This window comes from Takifugu flavidus, chromosome 9 (genome assembly GCF_003711565.1).
Source record: "Takifugu flavidus isolate HTHZ2018 chromosome 9, ASM371156v2, whole genome shotgun sequence".
Classification (NCBI taxonomy): Eukaryota; Metazoa; Chordata; class Actinopteri; order Tetraodontiformes; family Tetraodontidae; genus Takifugu; species Takifugu flavidus.
The window spans coordinates 5,167,569-5,188,763 of record NC_079528.1 but is presented as its reverse complement, the minus strand read 5'-3'; the positions used below and the strand labels follow the sequence as shown (position 1 = coordinate 5,188,763).

The 21,195-nt window shown below is 43.0% G+C and overlaps 1 protein-coding gene across 1 annotated transcript; it reads left to right on the top strand.

Annotated features, from left to right (window-relative positions):
* Positions 1–123: 123 nt before the first annotated feature.
* Positions 124–5,255, top strand: smyd5 (SMYD family member 5). The gene is made up of 13 exons (XM_057043255.1): positions 124–267; positions 896–1,004; positions 1,141–1,280; positions 1,893–2,014; positions 2,100–2,169; positions 2,295–2,399; positions 2,546–2,608; positions 2,819–2,889; positions 2,984–3,090; positions 3,266–3,322; positions 3,400–3,494; positions 4,489–4,559; positions 4,862–5,255. Exons 1-13 carry the CDS (start codon positions 175–177, stop codon positions 5,010–5,012), a joined length of 1,254 nt encoding a protein of 417 aa, XP_056899235.1. The 5' UTR covers positions 124–174; the 3' UTR covers positions 5,013–5,255.
* Positions 5,256–21,195: the final 15,940 nt, after the last annotated feature.

The window sequence follows — 21,195 nt, the reverse complement described above, 5'->3', positions numbered from 1 at the left end:
ATTATTTTCGGTATGAAACGGACTAATTTGGCTGTTGTGTCCACTAAGAAACGAGAATTTGTAGCCGAGTCCGTTTAGGCTGTAGTTCAACCGTCTGCCAACAGGGGTCGCTGTAGGTTCGAAACAGCATTAAAATGCTGGGTCAGGGGTGAAAGGTAAAAGGTCGGTGAAAACATGGCCGCCCACCTGGATGACATGTTTTCCTTCTGCGTGGACCCAGATAAAGTTGCCGGCTGCGTAGAAGTGAGATTTATAGACAACATAAAGGTGAGAACGGGACGATAGATTTGATCACGTTAATAAGTTGAGGTAGATGAAGCTGCTGTCAGAGTGAGACATCCTGGCTGTGGGTTGAAAGATTCAGGATCTGTGGGGACACTACTGGATAAACTGGGATTAGTAATCTCCAAAATCAGCACTTTTAGGATTTTAGCTTCACTTTTTTCTTTTAAACTTTACTTATTATATGGCCTCTTATTCATCTAGTAACCCGGGTCTAAATGAGTGAAGAAAGTCAGGGAGGGGAATTTAAAACTAGAGAACATATAAAACATTGACTCTAGAGAAATTTTATTCTTAAGAAAATAGGAAGAAATTAAAAATGTATCAGTCTCTGCCATCCCCAACTGCATTAAAACATTGATTCTAGAAGTTAGCTAATCTGGTTTGAATTTGTGAATAAAAGTTTCTATGAATAATCAGGGATTAAAGGTTTCCCAGAGCAGATATTCATGACTTGAGCTGCTGTGAGTTTAATTCCATTTTTAGTGCCAAGAGACAAATTGTATATTCTATACATATTCTAATCCATTATTTAGTACATGGTTATTGGTTAATTACTCTTATTTTGCCAACAGTCTGGAGATTGATGCACATTCTGTTGTTCATCTTTTAGGGTAAAGGTCTCTTTGCCAAAAGGAGCTTCAGGAAGGGAGACACAATTTTTATTGAGCGGCCCCTGGTCTCTGCACAGTTCCTGTGGAATTCTTTGTATAAATATAGAGGTACATGCTGCTAATGTCACTGCAGCGATATAAATACTGTTGCTTACATAACATTGATTGGACCTTTGTTCTGAAATGTTGCTGGATCCATTTCCAGAGATGTTACATATTCACCTTTGCTGTCTCCTGCCTCCAGCCTGTGAATACTGCCTGCGTGCTCTGGAGACGGCAGAAGAGAATGCGAGGAGACTCAGCGGCATCCCTGGACTCAGCCTTCCTCATCCTGAGCTTTGCTGCGTTCGTCCAGAGCTGCACCAATGCTGCCCTCAGTGTCAGGTCAGCCCAGACCTTTAGAGCCATCACTGGAATCAGCCTCTAGATGCTGTTAGTCTCCTCCAGTTAGGTCTGTAGTGAAGACACCCTTTTAGCATCTTGTCTCCATTCAACACATTAATGGACTGAAATCTGACTTTGACCACCATGTTCTCATTCATTTGCACCTCATCATCCAGAACTTTTCATCCTTTCTTATTGGGAATGTGTCAAAATACTGAGTTGAGATTCAAGTCTTTTTTTGGTGTTCTTCCAGACCTTTTCAACCTCGTGAAATCCTCCTTTTCCAGCCTTAAAATTTGGTCTCACATTGATAGACTCACCTCTCATCTGCCTCATTAGTGATAATAATCCTCTGGAAATGGAATTATTCTGCTTAAAAAAAATCCATCATTTTGCTGAAACATTGACTTTTGGAGTCTAGCTGTTGATCACTTCCTCCTTTTTAATGAAAAATAGACAGTTCGGTTAGTATTTGCAGCCTCGCCCACGTATCAACAGGCCTTTCCTGCTGTATCTTTTGGTTGTAAATATTAGCTTTAATCATTTCTACCTGTTGTGGCCTCTTTGCATGCATTAATGATGTCTGTATTTGATCCAAACCATCCTCCCCAGGTGATGTACTGCAGCAGTGAATGTCGACAAGCTGCGGCAGATCAATATCATCGAGTTCTGTGTTTGGGGGCCTCACAGGAAGATCCAGACCACCCTGTCAACAAGCTCAAGGATGCGTGGAGGTGAGACATCCTTTATGGATGAGGAGAGCTGCTTTTTATCATTAAGTTTTGATTCACTCCGGTGAAAACCACCCCTTCTCTTCAGGAGTATGCATTACCCCCCCGAGACCTCCAGCATCATGCTGATGGCCAGAATGGTCGCTGCCGTCAAACAGGTGAGGCGCTGAACTGACTCGAGTTCAGCTTTGATTCAGTTGGAAACTCTACAGGAGTTCTAACGAGCGTCCGAGACGAGCAGACTGTGGCGATGCTTCTGCTGAACCTTGTTTATGTCACCGAGGCCAAAGACAAAGAGCACTGGCAGAAGCTCTTTTCACGCTTCTGCAGCCGGGCAGCCAATGAGGAGGAGGAGATGGCTCATAAACTCCTCGGGGAACAGTTCAAAGTAAGTTTGTCATCAGGTCGTGTTTGTTTGAGTTGTGTCCGTGTGAATGTTTCTGCAGCTCCGTGAGCAAATCCTGGCATTGCCGCTCCCCCTGGTGGAGTCCTTATTCCCTCTATGCCGTTGTCATCATTTTCTTCTTCATCCAGGGGCAGCTGGCCTTGTTACACAACCTTTTCAAAGCAGCACTTTATGATGACGATCTCAGTCGGGTAAGAGAAAAGCTGTGACCTCTAAAATGATATCCAGTGTGTAATTTTATCTTCCCTGTCAGACATTTACAACGTGATGTCCCAAATAAAACACAAATAAATTCTATTTGTTTTAAAGTGGTTGATTTCTGAGTTGTTTCCTGTCATCATCATACGTATAAGGCCATTCTTTTCATGTGTCCTTTCAATAAATGGGTATTTTTGTTGCAGTGGTTTGTACCAGCTGGGTTCCTCTCACTGTTTGCTCTTGTGGGAACCAATGGACAAGGCATCGGCACAAGGTAAACTTTCTCCTGTCCTGAGCTCTCCATCTTATTTCTCTTCATTTCTGATGTCTCTGTCCTTCTTAATGCTCCCATTTGTTCTTTTTTTCAGTTCCCTCAGTCAGTGGGTCCACGCCTGCGATGCGCTGCAGCTTCCCGCCCAGCAGAGGGAGCAGTTGGACTCTTTTATCGACCAGTTATATAAGGACATTGAGAAAGGTCGAGTTTTATCTCTGCTTTGCAGTTATATTACAGTAAATAATTGTTGCCTCCACTGAATAGATTTGTTTTAGACTCATTATATATCACTCAGTGTTTCACATTGTCTGAATTCATGCGTTAAACTGTGCCCTGATCAAGGAGGTCGGTCATTTTTTTTGTCATCTCTGTGCAGAAACGGGAGACTTTCTAAACTGTGAGGGCTCTGGACTTTTTCTGCTTCAAAGCTCATGTGAGTGCCGTCGATGTTCAGCTGTGACCTCAACAGCTCCGAATCCATTTCCATTGATGCGTCTTTCGTCTCCGTAGGTAACCACAGCTGCATTCCCAACGCTGAGGTGTCCTTTCCCAACAACAATTTCCTGCTCCAGCTCAGTACCCTCAGTGACATCAGCCCAGGAGAGGTCAGCTGACATGCATGGGTTTGGGCTGATTAGTCCTGGTCTTGGATGGATGGGATGGAACATCCCAGTGTAGCTTTGTGTTCCCCCTTGTCAGAGAGCATTAGGAGGCTGAGGCTTTGAGGATTGAAGCGGGTTTGTCAGGCTGTCGGGAAGATTGAGAAGCCTCACATGTGCATGGTGTAGCAATGTCGCTGGAGCTACTTTCAGAGCACAGCTCCCTCAGATGGCAGCACTTTTCTGTACAGCAACATTTCAACAATAGAAAGAGGGAAGAACATAATGGTCTCCTAAAGGAGGGGAATAAACCAATGTTTTGTCCTTTTGGAAAATACATCAATGCTGCCTCTATTTTTAGTCTTTTTTTTAGGCTTGTCTGAATCCTATGGAACATAACATGGGAGCAAGCTTCAATTAATCAGATTTGGTTCAAAAGTTCACAAACGCAAGTATGATTTTGGTGGTCAAAGATGAATGTCACTGTTTTATCATGTTTTTACTTAATTGTCTTGTCTTAAATAATTTAGGCGATATTCTTTATAACCCAGGTCCAATCATAATCCATTAATTAAGCCTTTGTTCCAGTAAAACCAGTAAATTTATTGTTCTGCATTGTAAAAAAATACAGATTTACTGCTTTGGGTTTGCAATGAGCATTTAAAATCTGAGAATTATGTATTTAAATCATCTCTTAGCAGGCTAGCACCATTGCCATTAAAGTTAGTGATTGATTGTTGTAGATGTACAAGTATAAATAATTCTGTTCGATTTATAATGGCCTTAATATCATCGTTTTTAATTCAATAAGATTCATCTTGAAGTGTAGCTTGATAGAAAGAACATTACATGTTGGTAAAACCCAGTCCAAAATACATTTAAATTGACAGTTTTATTCTTCCGCCTTTAAGCATTTGATGATCACTGCAGCAGTAATTCAGTGGGGACTCGTTCCCTGTTGAGTAACGTCAGCCAGTCCAATGGTTTTCCTGAATTCCAGGAGATCTGCATCAGTTACTTGGACTGCTGTCAGCGGGAGCGAAGCCGTCACAGCAGGCACAAAATTCTGAGGTAAGCATCTCTGATCACTGGAATCAGATATGTGAAAGGGACGCAGGTTCTGATGTCCCCTCTGGATCAGTAAAAAGGACTGAGGAACAAACACTAGGTCTGACTGCATTATATAACTACTACCCACCTAAACAGAGGGAATTTTTAAATGTAATTTCAATTTATTTTTACTGTGTGATAATTGTCAGCTTGCACACCGACAGTGACACATGGGCTGTTAATTGCACTGTCAATCATCACACCTTGCTTGAGGACTGTTGAATTCAGCTGTTGAACCGTGACTGCTGACGTTCTCCTTCCAGAGAGAACTACCTGTTCGTGTGCTCCTGCATTAAGTGCGTCTCCCAGACGGATGAGCTGGATGTGACATCAGAGGAGGAAGAGGACGACGAGGGTGAAGCGGAAGGTGAAACGGAGGGAGATGAGGCAGAAGACGAGATGACGGATGTCTGATGAAAGACTTTCCCTCTCCTGTTATTCCCATTCCCAACACCGCACTGTAAACAACAACCGAAGCCTAGAAGAATAAATAACCGGGCCAGATGTGGAAAGACCTTATCAATCTGCTTCACTGGCCGGTGGTTCTGGTTTAGTGATCGGAGGACATCAGAGGAAGTGAAGGGTTGTAGTTTTTGTACAGGTCAACAAATAAATGGAAGAACTACGTCATCCGTTTTTCCTTGACGGTGAAACCAAGTTTTTGAGTTCCTTTTTCTTTCAAACCGCTCCACATTTACAGGCTTCTGCTTCATGTTTCACTCAAACTCTTGATGCCGCCCCTCCACGTTTCTGGTCCCATTTGTGTTAAATGTAATCCAAGGACAAAATGTTCCTGCACGCTGTTTTCCAGTGTGTCTGACATCGTGCTCTAGTCAAAGGCAAATTGGCTCCTCCTTTCACAACGAAAAATAAAATGTATCTCAAAATAAGTCAAAAGAATCCACAAGGTCTGTAACTTATATCCATATTTAATTAAACATCTAGGAATCCTCTGTAGGCAGAGTGGAGGGTTCTGTCCCCACCCCTAATGCCCACAGAGAGCTCACACTTGGAGGGAACGAGTGTGTGTTTGTTGGAATCATCTTGTGTCTTTCAGATGTTGAAAATCATCTGAAATGGTCAAAAGCCTCCGCTCTCTTGTGGTTCTAGGGAACGCTTCGGTTTAGAAAATCTTCTCTTGTGGAGCCGAGCATAAATTCAAATCCCTTTATCCAGATTTGGACCAGAACTGGTTCTTCCTTGGTCTGTTCTCCATCCTTGCCTCAAAGTCATCCAGCAGTTTGCTAACAAACCAGCCAATTAGGGGTTAAAAATACAATCTCTGGAATTAATTAGCTTGTTTAATGAAAGCTTGCTAATTAGCAATCTTAGGCCCAAGGTCTCACATTTCTGGCACATTCTGTCCTTCATATATGTAGACTGAGACCCTCGCGGAGATTTCATCCTCCCATCAATCAGTGGAATACAGATTTAAACACCATTATGAGCACGTGTTGGTCGACCTCAGGGGCCTCGTTTCTGCACATCGAATGGAAAATGGGTTTGTCAGTAACCTTTTACTGAGAAGCGTGTTTTCAAACTGTGTTTCCACTGGAAAGGCAAGCCGCCCACTGCCTGACTTGAATCAATATGACAATGACGGTAATCATAAATCCCAATATTGTCTTTACAAGACGGATTAGAAAAACCTGGGGAGCAATGTTTTCTCAACTAGCGATGGCATGTGATGGCAGACCAGTTCAGACACATCTGCAGCAGCTGTCATTTTTATGAATCCAGTAATAAACCACTGGCACTGGGTCTCTGACCAGTCCTTAATTAGTCTGCACACCTCCAGTTGGGATTGCAAAGGTGAAATCTTTGTTCCAGTGTCTTTCTCACTGGCTCGTAACCAATTGTTGCTTTCTGGGATGCTCTGTGATAACCTTTAGCTCCAGGCCCGCCTGACACGGTGTGTACAAAAGCAGACACCTCATTCATTTGTAAACGGATTTAGAGCAGAAAATGCCACCCACTCAATCATTTTTCCAACTCTGGAGTCTGAACTGAGACGCTGGAAGCCGGAAAACTCTGCAGCAACTGCGTTCTTTGAAATCCAGGCACAATCCTTCACTTTTTCAGACAGCTTTCTAATAACTGTCGCAGTTTGTTCCTGTCGTAAGATGGAAGTATGTGGGGGGGGGGGGGGGTCTCATATCAGGGTAGGGATGCATATGCATATTCACCTGGGACTCCATGTGGCAGGAAGCTCTACTGAAGAGCCCCCCCCAACCCACTTCCAAAGCTTTTTCTGTCATCCTCTGAAACGGTGTCTCTGCAGGAGCTTGCTAAATTTGGAGCACGGACTGTGGCGCTCGCCGCAGGGGTTGAGCTGTGGCAGACATATGCACGAGCCTCGGAGATGGGCGGCGAGGTCACGGCATCTGCCCTCAGAGATGTGTGCTGGTTTTGAGTCCAGACAGGATCGGAAATTAGCCTTTAATGGAGGAAGACAGGAAGCAGGGGAGATTTGTGAAGGATGGAGAATCAGGCTTTTATCTGGATAAAACCCCTAATGTACATTTCAAAGACGGTGATCTAAATGGCGTCTCACGGTCGGCAGATGACAAGAATTCGAGGCGTTGGCTGGTAAATCTGGGCTGTTTTATACGCGATTACATCTGATACACAGTCCCCATCACAAGTGGGTTGCATATAACACGCTCAGACCTTTGGCAGAGGGGATCCGACAGATGATTCCAGCTGCATAGGGGGTCACTAGGGGCAAAAAGCCCCATCCAACAACTTCAGCTAGAAATGACTTGGTTAATGCTTTAGGAACCAGGAACTGCGAGTCATTTTACTTTAGTAAGGAACCTCCTGTGGCTTTCCACTGGTACAAAATGTGGACATTCACCATTTAATAAGCGGCAAAGCTGGTCTCAATGGCAGGAGCACAGATGAAGCTGTGAGCTTAAATGCAGGCGCGTTGCTGTCTCTCCCCACGGCTGGAAAATCCACAACTGGGAATAACCACAGCTGATGAGCATTAGCGCTTCTTGTTTTATTAACTTTCCTCATAATGAGATGTTGCTGTTAGGCCAACTTGTGTCACTTCAAAGTTCCTACTGGTGGTGGAAAAGTAACCAGAAAAATAGCCACAAGGGATTGCAGTTCTCCGGGGAACCGCCCAGGTGCTTAATGGCCTTTTACTCTGTTCCCACCACAACTATTTCTTTAGCCTCTGAACAACAGAGTCACTCTGGAGTTCCCGGAAGGCCGTGGTTAGACTTGCTCGTGGTTCGTCTAAATATGGAATTTGCGGAACCTAAATCTCTTTCAATGAAACATCAAAAGATTGATGTGATCCTCAAACGTAGCTTTGGCCTTCCCACATCACTGCGTATCACACTTCATCTCTGCTGACGTCTCCCGCACAACTCGTGCTGATTTATCGGCCGAGGTGAAAGGTGTAATGTGTTGTTATGACTGCCATTTCACTTTGCTTGGTCAAAGTGGGTAAACTATGAAATGGAGGCTGGTTTTTGGACCGAGGCGAACTGACCAGTCCCGAAAACAGGCCCCATATGGGAACAATCTCCGAGCGACATTAGCGCTGTTCAGATTTGTTACGGCAACGAATACCATTGCTGCCTCGGAGGGCCGGCTTCAGAATTAAAGTGATGAATGACCGCTTCACGCCAAATCAGCCCACCTGACGTAAGGCTTTCGCAGTGCGCCTGAACCTCCGTTAAAATAAACATGAAAGAGAAATGCTGTTTAACAACACAAACATGGCTGCCGGCTGACCTGCTGGTTTTGATCACTGGTTGACATTTCTGGTCTGGTTTTCTCTGCAAAGGTGGAAGGAGTGGAAATCATTGGCGGTTGCTTTTTCCAGGTCGTCATCAGGGAAGCACACAAGTCACCGTGATCTCTCTACAGGGGGTAGAACTGAGCTATTGTGATCCTGTAAAATCTTACAGCATGACTGTGTGGTCACACCAACCCAGAAAATAGAATGAATATGAATAATGACCAACATAAGTACCGGTAATAAATTCAGTTTTGGGGGGGAAACAATCTGTAAAACTAGAGACAAAGACAAAGAATTGTTAATACTACACATCTTGATATTTAAAATGTTTTCTAATAATCTTTGTGCAGGATTTTTTAGGTAAGCAATCATCAGAAATGAAGTATAACCTCAACTTAAACAGAACTTGTGAACTAAACACTGGTGCAAATAAATCTGAATTAGCTAAAAATAGGACTAAACCCTCTGAATGGCTTCAGATCCCCTCACTGACGCACACTAATGAGCCTGGCCCAGTAAAACACAGTTGGTGAGAGAAATTTAAATTGGCACCACCTCCGCAAACTCGCCTGTGCAGCCTCAGAGCGGCTGAACTCGGACCGATGGACAAATGAGCAAACATCATCTGTGACCCGCGGAACATCATTATTTTGTGTCTAAATCCCAGCTGAGGAGTCCCGCTCGTTTCCCGTCCCTCTGTGTTTTGGGAGCATCGGGACACACGTACATGTCCCTTTCGTAAAAACCTGCGAGGCGCGGATAATTGAAACAAAGCCGTTTCTGCTGCACGTGAAAGGGGTCATCTGTGATCTGACGCGACCGCCGAGAGAAAATTCTTTCGCGAAGGTCTGGCCTGACATTCCCTCTGAGACCAAACATGGTCTGACTCATGTAGTGCAAATGAGGCCTTTGGAACACTTTGGCTATTCATCATTATCTCGCGCTTTATCTCGTTCTCAGCTCGCTCGCCGGACGTCCACCACGTCCCTGCTTGGTGAGGCTCCCGCTTTATTTTAGCCGTGGCATTTCAAAGGCCGCCATGTGAACGCAACCACAGTGTCCAATTATGTTCCACGTAGCCTCGCTGGTCAGTATTGTAACAGCGCCACAGTGTTCTGAGATAAGACGCTCTGCAATATGGAGGGCCGCTCTCACTCCCTGTGGGCAGCTGCTTTACGATGCCTTCATCACGTAAAAAGGTTGCATTCATCAGCTTAGTGCAACACAAATCTTACTGGATGAAGGAAACACAAAGGAGACAATGCCAGTCTTCAGCCGTAACCTTTTCAATTAGTCGTATGACATCTGATTGGAATAAACCCCGCACCACTCACAGCAGCCTACTGGCAATATTAATCCATGCATTCAGTTTAGCTCCTCAAAGTTCCCTTCTTATTATTCCCCAGCCCGAGGTGACATTAATTAGCAGGCGGCACAAAACAAATACTTAGTCTGACATTTTTGTCTTGGTAAGTTTGTTATTTTAACTAGCAGCCAAATATTTTTATGACTCCACTGGCTAATTAATTAATCATGTATTCATCTCGGCTCTAATTAGAAAATCGGCACCCCTGTGCATTTTCACACATTGATTCATTTGTTGTTGACCCCTAGAGAATGCGGGCCTCCCATCCATCTCTGATTGAAAAAATGAAAAAAAAGACTGCAGGTCTCCCGATGGTGGGAACCTTTTCAGCACGTCTGGGCTCCATATTTGCATTCAAAGGAAAATGATCCGTCATATGTGAAAAGTAATGTTCTGGCCTATATGACACAAGCAGTGTGTGAAACTGAGCCCCCCTCTTCCTCATCAGCATATGGCCTCAGGATGTATTTGACCAATGTTGGGGGTTAATGGGGCGAGGCCTGAGGAAGGGCTAATGCTATATGACGTTATTATGCAGTGTCTTAAAGGGGACCTGTAACTTTAAACTTACAGTTTAGTCAAAGGGAGCAGCTGCTATTTTACGGAAGTCTGATTTATGCGTTAAAGAGTCTGTGATGGTGGATTATTTCCCCTGGAATTAGTGGTGTTTGCCAGCCTTCGTTCGTTCTGGTAATTGATAGTTTGTTTATTTTCAAGCCACCTCTACCCTCTCCCCATATGTGTTGTCTTCCTTGTTCTCCTCCCTCTCGATAGTAGATCCCATCACACTACAGGAGATTATCATGGTTAGATAAAGGCCTGAAATGTCCACAGGTAGCTATTTTCTAGCCAGGAATAATAATCTAGCATCATGATCCAACCCTAACATACTGGAGAATTCAAGAGTTCTGCCAGAACAAACAATCAAACCATCATTTATGCTGTTATAGGAGTTTCATACCATTAATTAATGAAACAATACACACAATTTTTTCATTTCATTTTCTGGTATTAGATGCCTCAGGCTACCAGAGCTATTCAGAACTTCACTTTAGTTTCAGGCCAGATGTTCTCCAGCCTCTGTACTGCAGCTCTGTGGATATCAGGTTCTCTAGATGGAAGTGCCTCTCAAAGCTGTCACCGACAGAATGGACCTCTTCTAAAAAGTTTCATGAACAAAAAGGTGAGAAATCCACCCGGACAGAAAGTTGGATCTAAGCATGAGTTGGAAATGTGATTAAAGGCTGAACCTGGTCGGGGATCTACACAACAAATCCCTCACCCAACGCCATTAATTCTGCAGCGGTTCCTCGGGAGATATTTGGCATTTTGTTAACATAAACCTGTTTAGTGTGACATGGGATGAAGGCCCCTGAAGTGACAGATGTTTCTCTTTAATGTGACGCGAAGACTTTTCTATTTTGGGGGGGGTGGTTGGGTGGTGGTGCTTTGAGTTGCTCGGCTTCCTTGGGGCTGTTGTGTTTGAAATCGTGGGTTGATCCAGTTTTTCCTCTTCCCTTTTTTTTCTATGGAGAACACCTTCCCTGTTTCAGAGCGAATGCAGCAATCCGACTTCTCCTTCATGGGACAGAATCCACAAATTTGGCCAAAAATGATTTGGAGTTATTGCAAAAAATTTGATTGAAGGGTCAGCCACCCCCCCTCTGTCTGCAGAAAGGAAATTATTTAGCTTTTGTCTTTGCATAAAATATGAATACACCGTTTGAATGAAACTGGGGGTCTTATGAGTAACTTCTGCATAAATGTAATTGCTTCTGGGATTTGTGTGATGGAGTAAAGCCAATCGGCTGCCTCTAACTTCATCTCAAGCTTGAGTTGCACCTCGGCGTTTGTGACACTGTGGCGTTTGTTCAATTGTGAGGGGATGGCTCCAGGATTTGGGAGGAAGAGAGCAAAAACAAAGGACTCTTTCATGACGCTGGTTGAAGAGTCTTGAGACACCAGAGGGAAATCCACCGGACCTTCAAAGGGACGATGCAGCTCAGCGTTGGCAGCCTGCCGGTTTGGACAGCTTGCATACCTTAAAACATCGGCCCGGCCCACATAAACACCACATCACACTCCACTGCGCCACTTCCTCCACATGGTGATTTCATGTTTTCCTGTTTTCTACATAGATTGAGATGCATTTCTGTAGCTGCGGAAACAAGCTAGCTGACATAATAATGTGTTCTGAATGTGAGTTTGTAACCCAACTCACGTCCTCGCTGTTAAATGTGAATCCTTGGTCCTTGAGGTCCAATTCTAGTGAAGATGTTGGTCTGAGCGAGCTAAACAATAAATGTTGTACACGTCATTCTCCTCTTCTGCAAATATTATTGGAAGGCAGATGTGAATTAATAAATGCGTATCCATCCATTTCTGCTTCTAATACACACTCCTTGGCATGCAAACATACACACAGGAAGCCACTGAATTATAGATGCAGAAACAGGAAATTCCTCCCTTTACCCCCTGTCACTCTGGCTCTGACCTTGCACTAAATCAATTAGTACTGCTGCAGGCAATCAGCAGACCTCCCTGGAGACACCATGAATGTAGCCTTAATTCTAAAGGGCCTCTTGGACCTCTGTCCATAGGCCCTACCTGATGGGTGGCCCCTGTTCCTGCTCGCACGAACAGGACCCTCGTCTCACGCCGTGCAAATCAAAGAGCAGCGGAGGCGCGAGCGTTGTCTTACCACCGCTGTGAAGTATCCGGTTGTGTCCATAAATGGCTGCTCCTGTCTGGACAGGAAGGTCTTGTTCCATTTCATGACCACTGTAGAGAACTCACGCTGTGTCGTCTATGGTCTGTTCTTTCCTGGTGTCAAATTGAATTTAAAACCCTTCTTTCGTGTTTGTTTGCTCGCCTGTTGGAAAATTGTGACGGGAGTGAAGGAAACAAAGCTTAAAAACACGTTATGCCCACATGAGCATTATCCTGAATCAAAAGAAGTCATTAACTTAATTTAACTTTCTTTCAAAGAGAAATATGTACATTGGGGGTCAGATTTAACTTAAATCTGATCATTTCCCCAGACATTTTCTGTGTTCCTCTCAAAACTTCAACATACGACGGTTTCCGTTTGGGCAACCTGACACCAGTTTCCAGCCGTTCAGTGTTTAATTGCAGGATCAATGCGGCATCTGTGTCTCCCCCCCACCCGGGAGACTCCGGGGAGGATGTAATGCTTTTCCATCCGAGACCATCGTGGATCTGAATCTTCCCATTCACATGGATTCCCCGGAGGCCCACCGCGCTGAAGCTCCCTAAATGATCCGAAATACCTCTGCAGTCGACTTGCACAACGCGTGGTAGCACCATGTACCACAGTGCCATAATCCAGATGGTTCATATTACCTCCCTTAACGGTGGACGATACAGTGATGCCGTGACCCTGAGTGAAAAGCAGATGAGACAAAAGAGGGAAAGAGTTCTCTTCCTGCAGCTCCTTCAGCACTGCTTTAGAACACAAGGACAGAGCCAGTGTTGATCATGTGACAGTTTTGATTGCAACATGATGGCAAATGTCACACAAAGCTTGGCCACACTGAATGCAAATAAATGACACTTTAGGGTAAATTGTGAAGGAAGACGGAGTATAAAATGTTTTAATTAAAATTTCTGATTAAGCTTGCAGGCTAGATCATGTGTGGGGGGAAAAAAATAACGATTTTTGTAACATTTAAATGACATGCTTTTGGAAAACTTGTTCCTCCGGGACAATAAGACCTTTAATCACCTGCATGACTGTTAATTAATTTCAGGCAGCTCTGATTGGATCTGCAATCCATTCGCATTTGGCTCAAGCATCTGAAATGAAGGAAAAGAGGGGGAAAAAAAGTTTTTTCAGAAAACATTTTTATTTTTCAGCAGAGCACTTTTTTTTAATAATCACACCAGTTATCACATGACAAATGGAATTTGGTATTTATGCTTATTTGAAATGGTTTGGATTAAAATTACATTGGTTTTTCAACAGCATTATGGCTTCAGTGATGATTAATTTGGCAGCACCTGGTGCCCAGATCATCAGGAGCAATGGGATCCACTTGGATCCCCCCTCAGCTGATCACGATAATCCGGAAGTTTTTATAAGGAGGTTTGTGTTCCTGCGTCATTCTGGTTGTTTGTGTCCAGCGTCTTCTGGGGTTTTGTGTCGTGGGTTTGCGTTTATTTTGTGTACTGATAGAAAGAACGAAAAAGCCTTTTATTTCCTTTTGTTATGTGCAGTTTAGTGCACACTGAGAGTTTTTGGATGTTTTTTTAGTGGGGGGAATATGAGCCACCTGCCATATATTCACACATACCTGAAGGAGCAGAAATATTGTTACCCTGAATGTAAATGAATATGATCCAATAAAACTCCACAGCCTGTTTGCTTCCAAAGCTCAAGACCTGTTGGTGCAGCCAGCAATGTGTGCGTGGCTGCTGTGCTGGTCGAGTAATTAAAAATAAATGTCAAAGCACAATGAAGATGTGGGTTTTCTCCAATAGTTAAAGCAAGGTTAGGTCTGTTCATTTAAGAAACATGACTGTAACCCTCTTTTTTTTCTTTTTTTAAGCTTGTCCTTCCATTTCTGTCCCGAAATCAAGCCCATGAGGCCCGGTGGCATATCTTGAGGGAAGTCAAGCATCCTGCTTATCAGCCCTCAGGGGTCTTTAATGACCTGGAGCGCCATCCCATTGCCGACTGACAATAGCGCATGATTGCGTTATTGCTGACACCTCAAATGTTAGCCAGCAGGATCCGCTCCCATCAAGTTGATGTGACAAAGCCCTAATTAAACGAGATATAGCAGTGAGCTGATTCCCCATATCGATGAGTCGCCTAATCTCAAAACATGAAGCTGTAATTATATTTACCAATCTGTATTAATCTAATCTTTCGAGCACTAAAACACTTTTAAGCATTTTGTGACATGCCCAGCGAGCGCCGGCATCTTGGCAGTAGCTGAGTTTAGTCTGTCTGCCGTGTTGCAGAGGTGAACGAGTTGACATGTCAATGAAATTGTGATGCACAAAAAAAAAAAGAAAAGGCAGCATGACGCAGTGAAAGAGCTCGATTAATGTCCTTGGCCTGCTTGAGAATTGGTATTGAATAGAGAAGAAAAGAACACCTTGTTTGTATTAGGAGTATTTAATAGGGACTTTGACTGGAAAATGGGTGTTGCCATTTATATAAACATATCCTGTAGATATTTTGTATGTACTTCGCTGGACCTCCTCCCTTTATTTTCACACATGTTGATCAATGATAATGACTTAACCCATCAGTAATTTGAATCTTGCGGATGGCGTGTTCCAGCATGTACAGGCTGATGTATGACTGGTCGTCTACTTTCAATCAAATTACGTGCAGTAAAAGATGACCGGCCTGCATTAATTCATCAAAACTCTGCTGTGGTGTAAACAGTAATAACGCCGAGTTGACATTAAGCAATATATTAGGAACGTACACCTATAGGCAGCATTTATTAGCCTGAGAATTTGTACTGATTTTAAAAAATATATATAATAAAACATTGTAGAACCATCTATTTGCAATCAAAGGTTATAATATGGGAAATATTCTCTCTAAAGGAAGGTTATGAGCAGACGCACTGATTCATTGAATGGTGAGATTTGAGTGCATTGCTCTCTCAAAGGCCTTTGGTTGCATAACATTGCACACGTTGCATTATTTAATTCGCCATACCCAATGTTTTGTTTTCAAGACAAAGAGTCAATTGTGGTGATCTTCAGCTTAATTAAAGCTCTCTGAAATCAGGCTGCACTAGATGGAGTAGGTATTTATTAAAGCAGGGAGAGGACAACTTAAATAACTTAAGATCTGTTTGTCCTGCTCTTAGGCTGAGATTTATTTGTTGGAAATATAAGGTTATACTTGAATAATGATTGTATCTAGTTCATTGGTTGTCACTCCTGCAAATCCATAAGAGATGAGACCCGCCACTCACTGGATGTGTGAGGAGCAACACTGGCCAAGAGAAACTTGTGAGGGATGGCAGGAGGTGTTGTCATCTTCAGCAACATCCAAAGGGCTTCAATTTCTTCAGGACCTCGGGACAGTAGAAGCAACGTGAAGCTGAATATTGCATGAGCTGGAGGATCGTGGCATTTTTCCCTCCAGGCCAAAAATGTGAATTACCTCTCTGAAGCCACCTGGCTTGAATCAAGGGAAATTAATTATCACATATGGAAGCACTCAAATCAAGAGCCAGGACTCCTGTTATCAGAACAAGTTGCTGATAAATCCTGTTTTACAGGAGCTAAAAGCTTTGGAAAAAGGGCGGAACGTGCTGCCACCTTGAAAATGATCACTGCTGTCAAACAGCTGGAATTTCTTGAATTTGTTCTGAATAAAGCAGGGTTCTTTGTGCCTTTCTAATTTACCTTCCTGGGGGAGACACTAAGTGATTGCACTCTTCATTGTATTTGATAAAGAGAAGCTCTGAATTGGTTCTATTCTGCAGCTTTTGTTGGGCAGACTTTTTGGGAGAATCAGATAATCTATTGAAAATATTTGCATCGTGTGTGTGTGTGTGTGTGTGTGTGTGTGTGTGTGCCTGCTCTTTGAATAATGGTGGCTGTTTCCCCTCTCTGACCTCTGGGTTTGCCAGATTTTACCTTCTAATTTGGTTAATTGCCTTTAATCCCAGAGGACACACACGCTAGTATGGACAACATCACTGAACTGGTGTTAAGGTCAGGTCACGGGTCAGTACAAAAACAACCCCAAATGCTGTTCCATCTTTCACTCGTAACACTAATTTCAACATTAAAACTACAATGGAGACTGTTTCAGTGACAGCACAGAGGCCTGTCCACTGCGGAGACCAGCTTTGGTTTTGTTTTTTGTTGCAAGTCTGTAACAGGCCTTGGCTTTTCTAACCATTCACCTATAAAGACAATCAAATAAGACAAATATATGTGGACCTGATATGCGTGGTGAAGCAGCACAACTAAGGGTTCCTTAGAGATGCTCAGGAAATTGGAAAAGTTGCTATTTTTATCAAAAGTACAGGAGAAGGAGAAAATGGTCCAGCTGGAGAGAGATGAAGAGAATCTATATGATATATCCGCTTGGTTTTTCTATCACAGCAGGGTAGGGAGGGGAGAGTAGGAAAATGAAAATAAATAATGTAACAATAAATTCCCCAGTAAATTTAATGCAGTCTAACTAAAAAATGTTGGACACAGATGAAAATCTGAACGACTGCATGGAAGAGCAAATTAACTCTTTGCATCACAGCGGTTTAAAGTATAAATTCTGACTTGTTGTCATTATACTGTACTCATTCCATGTAAATCTGCAGAGCAAATCTGCAGTATAATGGCCTGTAAACTGAAACTGGCTGTTTTACGGTTTGGTCCTCCCAGGCTATAGATGGGACCAGCTCCGGCCCTGTGGTGAGGCTGATTATTCTGCTGATCACCAGTCGAGTGTGAGCGTCAGGATGGTCTTTCCGGGCCATTAGCTTTTAAACCCTTGTTTTTGTGTTAACCAATTTGTAGCAATTACCCAAAACACAGAGTGACTTAATTAACTTTGAGGCAGATTGACTTCCATGGAGCCAGTTTTGTGTTGCTGCAGGGGTGCAACTGTGCAAACAATCCTATCTCATGCTATACTGCTGTACTTTATAGAAGTACAAAATAGTTTGACAGGACAGATTACTGTGGCGTACTGTTGAGTGATTTAAAATGACAAAAAGCCAGAGAAAATCTGACCATGTGCAGCTTCTCCCGCAGATGAAGCTGTAGAAAAACAGGTCAAACACTCTTGAAGGATTGAGGAGGTGAACCAGAAGAGGTTGAAGAAAGAGGTGATATTAGAACATCAAGAACCTTGAATATGTTCTGTCAAACTGAAGTAATTATTTTATTTTTTTTTAAATTGAGAGACAAATTAAGAGATTTGGCACTTCGAGCCTTCGAATAAGGATTGCAGTGACCCAGTCTTTAATCCCACAAGGCCACATCCTCACTCACACTGATAGAACAGAGCTGGAGTTTGTTTTTCTGCACCGAGTTTAAGGAAGCACTGTTACCTAAGTCCCCAGCATTGCCCTTGCATAAGAGGAAAAATACCTGACCGCATCATCCCTGCAAATAAGGTAGCAATCTACATTTGTAGGTTTGGATTTAAAGAAAATATTTGAGATAGAAGCAGTTGCACAGAATGTTGTTCAAGCATCTGCTCTGCGCTCCTATCTTAAAAAGATGGTTGTGGTAAATAGCAGATATTATCAATGAGTGAGCGGATACACTTACAGATGTTAACAAATCTTCTTATGCTCTTGGTCTCAGCCACCCGCGTTCCGCAGTTGGCAGTCACATCCACAAATCCCGGGAGATGAGTTGCTGATCTTGAAAAACCAGAGCTGTTGATCCAGGTGGCAGCTGATTATTTTTGGCCACCAAGGGTGTCAGGAAATCTGTGATAGATGTTCTTGGATAACCTCACCACCCTCTCAAACCTACCACAGAGATGGATCGCTTCTGTCGGGAAAAATAGACATTCCAGGAACGCAGCATCTGTCACAGTGGGTAACCCGATCTGCCCCTTTACTCCATGCTTTTTAACTTTTTATTAATGATGTGGGTGACAATTACTGATCTGACAAAAGATTAGACACTAATAATAAACCTAAAGAGAAGATTTAGACTCCACAAATGATGTGAACCACACTATAAATGTATAATGTTACGGGCCTTTTGGGTCGAAAGGTGCTGTCGGTTCCTGCAGTCTATTTTCCAGATATCTGCACCTCTGCTACCTTAGTTTTGGACTAAGATACAACAAGGAATCCACAGAGAAGGATCCTAACCTTCTGTGCAGTATGCCTGAGACACACCATCTGTTCCAGCAGAGGTAATGGAGTCGCCGTCTGTCTGGGCGAGGGCGCTCCATGCAGTCTGGCACCGCTCAATTTGGCATGGAGCTGACTGTGGAACACCGTTCTCGCATCACCATTACTGCACGCGCCCAAACTTCTCCTCATGTTTGACAAGTATTACAGACTTTTTCTCTAACACGTCTGGGGGATGATGGCGTATAGGAGAGCCTCAGCTGTCAGGTCAGACTGGCTGACATGGTTTCTCTAACCCAAAAAAAGGAGACAATGATGGACTTTGTGTGAAAGAGATGTTCTTTGAAGTTGTTTAAAGTCTGTCCCATATTGACCCACAGAACTGTCAGAAGCCAGAGAAAAGAAGTGTCCCAGAGGTCCAAACAGAACAACTGCTACTCTGTTTGCAATCAAGTGAGGACATGACGCAACTGTCCTGGGACTGGTATGCATGGCCTTCCTCTCAGTCAAACTGGGAAATTTTTAAAGGTATAGAAAGAAGTCCAGAAACGTGTCAAATTGCTCCTTATTGCTGACTGGAACACAAACTGCAGAGTAGGTTTAAATTAAATGACTGACTGGTTACATGCTACGCAAACATCCTACATAGTCTTTGACAGCAACAAAGGTGGCACAGGGGATGAAGAGTGTATGACAAATGCTCTGCAGTAGGTAAGGCCAGAAAGCTGAGCAGAACCAGCTTAAGGACAGGCAGGCGAACATTGACGTATGTTGGGAAGTTCCATCCAAAAAAAAAAACACAACAGGATATATGAATCCTTCCTCACTATCCCAATGCTTTGACACGTAAATAATCATGGGTACAATAACTAATCCCTCATTAATATGGCCATACTGCTCAGGCTCACAAAGATAGGAAATCAATACACCTTTGCTCGAAGGAAGAACTGAGAGCTTTCCACTCACTCTCCATATTGAAATAAGAGATCATTGCTCTATTGACAAGAACTTAATATTCTTCGGACAGAACAATCAAGCTTCAGCAAAATGACTTGAGTTTCAGAGTCTGACCTGTGACATGATTCTGCTGGAGACCCATGGATGAATTTCATGCAGTAGCATAAAAAGGTGATCAAGTTGAGTGTAAGCCAGCAGGACGAGTTGGACAAGTTGGTGCTTAAAAAACATCTCATTAAAACAGTCACAGCTAAGGCGATTCGGATGATGACCATCTCGTGTTTGGAAGCGGAGGTTAAGAAAACAAACGTCTCTGCACTTGTAATCCACTGGGAGGAATCCAATGATTGCTGAGAGGACGATAAACATTTTCTTCCTGTTCTCCATAAACTGTTAATGGGGCTTTCTTCATTCTGGTATAATGTAATGTTCATTTGAATAACAAATGTTGCACATTGGAATTATGCACCTTATCTCTGTGGCCAAGACCTAGTGTGGGAAGATGGGATCTGGAAACACTTCCAACAGAGAGGGGAATGTATTTTTCAAAATCTTCCCGCATTGGTTGTTGATTTGAAATTGCAGCCATTGAGGCATGCAGATATTTTACAGGTGCAATATTTTCAATTCAAAGCAGCCTACAATAATACATGTAAAATGACGACAGGCTGGAATAGAAATACAGTATATAAACTAATGTAAAGCTCGTCTTTACCGCCATGCACTGTTTCTGTCCTACATCACTACACCCAGCAGGCTGGAATGTCTTCATTCTGTCTCGGGTGCACTGATGGATCATCCTCTTGGACCTCTGATTTCCTCTCACAGACACTGACGACAAACTTGGAGTAAAGCGCACATGCTGTGCTCGGCTGATCCAACACGGCCGCCTTTTGTTATCTGCTCCACTTCAGCCTTGTTTGCGTGAATCATCTGGAATGTTTAGCTGCTGATGGCGTCTGATACAAAACTTCAATGAACATCCTGATGCCGTTTCAATAGGAGGGGCCCCATGAGCCAGAAAAATGAACAGATGATGTAAGAGAATTCTTACCAGTAAATAATCAATAACTGTCTGTTTCATATGACTGAACTGCATTCAAAGTGGAGTCAGCTGAGACCAGGAACTGGCTCCATCTCCAAGTCAAATATATATATTTTTTTTCAGTCTAGTGGAATAAGAGAAACATTTCAGACACACAGAATTTCACTCTCAGGCTGCAGAAAGATTTTTCTCTATTGTGTTTTCCTCCCATTGTATTAAAAAATTCAGCCGGTCTTTTCATTTAATAGCTGCTGCCATTAAATATGGTCAATTTCTGTGGCTCACTACCTAAAGATATCTACCTTTGGAATGAATCCTCGAGAGGGGGCTGCCTGTCTGTCTCTATTCTGTTGTATAACCAATTATAGGTGTGCTGTCAGATGAATTTAGGCTGTGAGCCCTCAAACTTTGCACTGAGGAAAACCTAAATGAAAAAGGTATTTGGCTGCCCCAAAACTGCTTTCAGAGTTTATTCAGATTTTTACTGATATAAATCGAATTATTTTTTTCTGAGTTACCCAACCTGTTTTACCCAATTGTCAAATATTAGGACGGATATTTCTTTTTAGCTGGATATTAAAGTGTAACAATGCCCAGACCTTCAGCAGAAGACAAAATTATGAAAAATTCCCAACACAAAACATTCATTCGAG